Below are 6,359 nucleotides of genomic sequence, written 5' to 3'. Positions count from 1 at the left end.
GGCCAGGTGGCATCATTGATGGCATCGAGTGTGGTGGCGGTAGTGAAGTTGGCCCAGGATCGGACAGTGTTTCGTTCTGCTGTGCTTGGGGTCCCTATGAGTCGGTTCCGACTCGATGGCACCTGACAACAACAACAATGGCTAATGATCATGAACATTTCTTCATATGCTGGCTGCCTGAATGTCTTCTTTGGTGAAGTGTCTGTTCATGTTCTGTGCCCATTTTTAAATTGGGTTATTTGTCTTTTTCTTGTAGAGGTGTTGTAGTTTCCTATAGATTTTAGAAATTAATCCCTTGTCTGATATGCCATTGCAAAAGATTTTTTCCCATTCTGTGGGTGCCCTTTATACTCTTTTGGTGAAATCCTTTGATGCACATAAGTTTCTAATTTTTAGAGCGTCCCAATCATCTATTTTGTCGTCTTTTGTTTGTGTAATTTTTGCAATGTTTCATAGTCTTTGTGTGCTCAGGAGTTAGAGCCCTTAAATTTGTCCCTGTTTTTTCATTGATGACCTTTATAATTTTGAGATTTACATTTAGGTCTTTAATGCATGTTTAGTTGGTCTTGTATATGACATGAGGTAAAGGTCTTGTTTCAATGTTTTGCAAATCGCTTTCTAGTTCTGCCAGCACCATCTGTTAAAGAGACTATGTCTTCCCCACTCAACGTACTTTGGCCCTTTGTCAAAGATCAGTTGGCTTTATGTGGATGGGTTAATTTCTGGATTCTCGATTCTGTTCCATTGATCGATGTAGCTTTCATTGTACCAGTACCAGGCTGTTTTGACCACTGTGTTGTTATTGTTGTTAAGTGCCATCGAGTCGGGTCCGACCCATAGCCATGTATTAAAATTTGAAATCAGGGAGTGAGAGGCCTCCAACTTTGTTCTTCTTAAGCAGTGCTTTGCTTAACCTAGGTCTCTTTCCTTTCCATATAAAGTTTGTAATTCTTTTTTCCATCTTTCTAAAGAATGTTTTCAGAATCTGTATTGAGATTGTGTTATATTTGTAGATTGCTTTGGGCAGTATTGACATTTTCACAATGTTAAGTCTTTCTTTCTAGGAACATGGTATATTCTTCCATTTTTGAAAGTCTCTTTTGGTTTCTTGTAGTGGTGTTTTGTAGGTTTCTTTTTATAGGTCCTTTGTTTCTCTGGTTACTTTTATTCCTAATGAAATATATATCCTTTGGGCGGCGATTGTAAATGGTATTGCTTTCCTAACTTCCTCTTCAGTGTTGTCATTACTAGTATTGAGGGATCCAACTGATTTTTGTATGTTGATCTTCTACCTTGCCATTTTGCTGAATCTTCCAAAGAGTCCCAGTAGTTTTGGCTGAGTCTTTGGGGTTTTCTATATATAGGATCATATCATCTGCAAATAGAGTTTTTCTTCCTATTTGCTAATTTGGATGCCTTTAATTTCTCTATCTTGCCTTATAGCTGACTAAGACTTCCAAAACAATATTGATTAGGAGTGAGTGGAAATAAAGGGCACCCTTATCTGGTACCTGTTCTCAAGGGGAAGGCTTTCAGTTTCTCTCTACTAAGAGTGATGTTAGCTGTTGGTTTTGTATATATGCTCTTAATTATGTTGAAGAATTTCCCTTCAATTCCTACTTTGTTGAGTGTTTCTTATCAGGAATGGATGTTGGATTTTATCAAATGCCTTTTCTGCATCAATTGATATGATTATGTGGTTCTTTTCTTTTTTCTTATTTATATGTTGGATTACACTGATTGTTTTTTTTTTTTTTTTGATGTGTTGTTGAATTCTGTTGGCTAGGATTTTGTTGAGGCAACTGTGTTTTTTCAAAGTATTTTTTTAAGCGTTTTATTGTGAATTGAGTGGAATTTTACGGAGCAGATCATTAGTTTTACATCCAAGAAATCACATAGGTTATTCATTGCAGTGGTTGCAATGAAACAGCGATGCTAAGTCAAGTTAATACCCTCCATATAACTACAGTTATCTCCCTTCCTCCCAGAGTTCCTATTTCCATTCCACCTTTCTTCCCAACCCTTCTGAACTTTGTCCCCAATTAAATGTTACCCTTTTGATCTTGAATGGTTGACCATTCCATTCCATGGTGAGCTTACCTCACTGGTGTTATTGTCCCCCATATATATGTGTCTGTCACTAGCTTGAAAATTGGACCATAAAAGGTGAATTCCATTCCAGACCTGGAGGGTGACCTCTAGGGCCTTACTCTTGGGTTCCTCCAGTTTCTTCCTGACCAGGAAGCCTGGTCTTTTTTATAATTGTGAGTTTTGTTACACACCGTCTCCCACTATATCCGAGACCTTTTAATGTGATCTGTTTCAAAGCAGTTGATAGTGGTAGCTGGGCACCATCTAGTTCTTCTGGTGTCAGAGTCATAGGAACTGATGTTTACATGTTCCATTAGTGCACTGGATAGTTGATTCCAAGCATCTTCAGTTTTCATTACTCTTCTTTCTTCCACACATGGAGAGACCAACAGTTTCATCTTAGGTCCTAGATGCTGCTCACCAACGTAGAATGTAGAACATTGTCTTTGTGGACTGTGTTATGCCAGTTGACCACGGTGTCCCTGAAACTATCCTCCTGAGATCCCAGCCCAGTAACTCGTTGCCTCAAGGCATTTGGTAACATCCAGGAAGTTTTCTTCATTTTGTCCCCTGTATGTTTTACCACGTTCATAGGTGTGTTTGCTGCAAAGGTAAATAACCCATGTACAAACATCCTCTGCCACCCCTTATATATTTGTGGGTGGTCGTGGTTGGTGGTGGTGTACCATGGAGTCAGTTCCAACTCATAGCGACCCTGCATAGGGTTCTGATCAATCTTAATGGGAGCAGAAAGCCTTATCTTTCTCCTGAGGAACAGCTGATCATTTCAGAGTGTTGACTTTGAAGTTAGCAGCCCGATTTGTAACATAACCACTATGCCCTCTTATATTTGTTCAACCTTTGTATCTGTCCATGCATCTACATGTAGAAAACTGTTTTTGCAGGGTTGTATATAACGATATCTTACTTGTATCCCTTTTAATCTCAAATTCCTATCTGTGTCTTCACCTGTCCTTTATCATTCTTCTGCCATCCTCCCTCTTCTTCTTTATTGTCATCCTCCTTCTTCTTCTTCACTCAAGTTAACTCATATCTACTGCTTAGCCCGTGAATTACTCTCGCTCCCTCCCACCCCTGGTAACCATCAAAGAATGAGTTTCTTTTAGCATGAAAACCTTTTCTTCAGTTTTTACAATAGTGGTTTCATACAGTATATGCCCTTTTGTGATTTACTGATTTCATTCAGCGTAATGTCCTTCAGTTTCGTCTATGTTATGAAGTGTTTCACAGATTCATAGTTATTCTTAAGTGTTGCGTAGCATTCCATTGTATATATGTATCACAGTTGTTTATCCATTCTTCCATTGATGGGTGTTTAGGCTGCTTCCATCTTTTTGTTATTGTGAATAGTGCTGCAGTGAATAATGAGTGTGCATAGATCCACTTGAGTCGTGGCTCTTATTTTTGGGGATGTATACCAAGTAGAAGGATTGCTGGGTCATGCAGTGTTGCTATTTCCAACTTTTTGAGGCAGTGTCGTACCATTTTCCACAGTAATTGCAGCATTTTACAGTCCCACCAGCTATGTAGGAGGGTCCGAGTCTCTCCACACCCACACCAGCATTTGTTGTTTTTTTTTAAAAACTTCAAGCACCTGTTTTTAAAACACTATGTTTAGATCCAGATACTTTATTGTTTTTGTTTAATCAAACTATATTTGTGCCAATAAATAAACTAGTTATTGGAGTTAAAATATGAATAAGAAATTGCCGCTGCTCTGTAGGAGCTTACAGTCTAATGAGAAAGTGAGTTTTAAAGACAGTGAGATATTAAAAGGAAATAGTTGGTACGTCATGCGGTGGGGCTCGCTGAGTGACTACTTTAGGATTGTCAGGAAGATTGAGTTTTAGATTTAACTGTATGAAACACTGCATGAATATATTATAGGGAAAAAAGCAAATGGAATTAAGGTGAGAAAATGTTGAGGGAAGTCATCCTGGCAGCATCTGTGGCATCCAGGTGTGGGATGTCAGAACCCCAGCCAGGTATAGGTGCATGCGATGTCATGCAGCTCAGTGTGGGAAGTCAGAGTGTGAATGGGGTGAGGAGAATGTTCTATGTTGGGATGGCCTGCTGTGACATGTCGAGATGAGTGAGGTTGGCTTTCACCTTGGTGAGACATTGGTGAGGACACACCAGTGACATGGAAGGGATTAATCAAATAAGTAAATGTACTCAGGATAGTGGAAAGCAATTGCACATTTGGGAAGGAAGAAAATGAGAATGTTGTGGTTGAATTGGAATTAGTGGTACTGATGTGAACTTGTGGGTTTCAGTATGTATATGTAAGTATGTCCTTATGTCTGTTTACTAACACAGCTTAGGAACAGGAAAACCTCAGTAATGATCACACCTACAGTCTCCTGATTTATTGTCTGCTGTTTCACTTGGCAATGTCTTTCTCTAGCCTGACCTGTTTGCCTTAACAAGGAACTAGTGCATACCTCCTTATGTCCTGGCCTCAATTTACCTATCTATTCTAGCACCACCACTTTTGCTTGAATTTCCTGGTCATCCAGTTGTCTTCCTTCTTCAGTTTATACCATTATAGGATCATTTAGCCTTTTGGTTTCATTAAGTTGACAAAATTTACCCAAGAAAGCAACAATCACCTTTGTCCCCTATCTCATTCTTTCTTCAGTTCCCCTGGGACAGTGCCTGCTCAAATATAGCCCCTGTAACCCAGAAAGGTGGGATCCTGGCATGGTGCTGTAGGATAACTACTCAACCGCAAGGTCAGTTTGAACCGCAAGGTGTTGGTGGTTCAAACTTACCAGCCACTCCTCAGAAATCCTATACAGGGACACTGTGAGTCAGAGCTAACTTGACAGTGCTTAAAAACCCAGTAAGAAGAAGCCCTGGTGGCACAGTGATTAAAGCACTTAATGACTAAGTGATTAAAGCTTGTCAATTCAGAACTATCAGCCTCTCCATTGGAGAACCAGATGACAGTATGCTTCCAGAAAGCTGTATATCGCCTTGGAGATACTATGGGTGCAGTTCTCCTCAGCCCTACAGGGTCACTATGATGCCAAGTCAACACAACAGCCATGGCTTTGGGTTTTTGGCACCAAGGATAAATAGCATTTATTGATTATTAGCCCACATTTTAAATTCTTGATTTAAGTGTATTTATTTTGGGTGATAAAATATATAATCAAAAGGAATGAGGTTTCATCCCTGGAATATGAAGAGACAAAATAAGAACTTGTGACTTAAATTTCAAATTTATTTTGTCACTAAGTTAAAGTCCCTGGGTTATGCAAATTTTTAAGGAACTTGGCTAATAACTGAAAAGTTGAAATACTGAGTGTAGTACCTTGGAAAAAAGGCCTGGTGAGCTGCTTCCAAAAAAATCAGCCATTGAAAACCAACCCTGTAGAGCACAGTTCTACTCAGTGACTTAAGTGGGCCTGTCATAAATCTGCATCAGCTCCATAAAATTGTGTGACTTGAAATACCACATGCAGGTGTGGCGCTGTGGGCTAATGCATCAAACTGCAAAGTCGTTTGAACTGCAAGGTCGGTGGTTCAGGCTCACCAGCTGCTCCTTGGAAACCCTATACAGGGTCACTATGGGTTGGAATCTACTCAACAACAACAACAACAACAACAACAACAACATATATTCATTGGAGGTGCAGAATACTTGTCCTGGTTGTCAGCTATCCTTTTGGATCATCTCTGTGAAGATGAATACATAATGTGTTTAAAGAAAAAAAAAAAGTGCTAATGTGATTAATTTTCACTGCCTAACTTTGAATATGTTGATGGGTAATTTTAAGTGTAATTTTAGTTTAAAATATTTTTTTTTTTCTATTTCTTACAGTAATCCTAAATTGGAGAGTCAGAGAGTAAATAAAAAAGTCAACAATGATGCTTCACTTAGAATTCATAACCTATCAATTTTGGTGAGACAGATAAAATTTTACTACCAGGTAAGTGGTTTATTTTTTTTAACCTATAGTTTCAATAACTACTTAGTCACATTTTTTATGTTATTTAGTATTGATCAACTAACAAGTATTAAATGCTTATTTTATGCCAGGTGCCCTGTGGCACTTGGTTATGTACTTGGCTGCTAACGGAAAAGTCAGCAATTTGAACCCATCAGCAGGAGAATGATATGGCAGTCTGCCTCTGTAAAGATTGGTGTTGTTAAGTGATATAGAGTCAGTTTCAACTTACAGCAACTCTTTATAGGGTTTCTGAGGATCGGCTGGTGAGTTTGAACTGCTGACCTTGTG

General features: G+C 39.0%; 1 protein-coding gene across 3 annotated transcripts in view; it reads left to right on the top strand.

Annotated features, from left to right (window-relative positions):
• Positions 1–6,359, top strand: part of CCDC88A (coiled-coil domain containing 88A) — a 171,485-nt gene that overhangs the window by 25,516 nt on the left and 139,610 nt on the right. For all 3 annotated transcript variants that reach the window (XM_006868012.1, XM_006868013.1, XM_006868011.1), the window contains exon 3: positions 5,942–6,050. In XM_006868012.1, coding sequence (XP_006868074.1) covers positions 5,942–6,050 — 109 coding nt within the window. The remainder of the gene's footprint in view (positions 1–5,941; positions 6,051–6,359) is intronic.

The sequence above is a fragment of the Chrysochloris asiatica genome, unplaced genomic scaffold (assembly GCF_000296735.1).
Source record: "Chrysochloris asiatica unplaced genomic scaffold, ChrAsi1.0 scaffold00114, whole genome shotgun sequence".
NCBI classification, from domain to species: domain Eukaryota; kingdom Metazoa; phylum Chordata; class Mammalia; order Afrosoricida; family Chrysochloridae; genus Chrysochloris; species Chrysochloris asiatica.
This window is presented reverse-complemented; position numbering and strand designations above follow the sequence as displayed.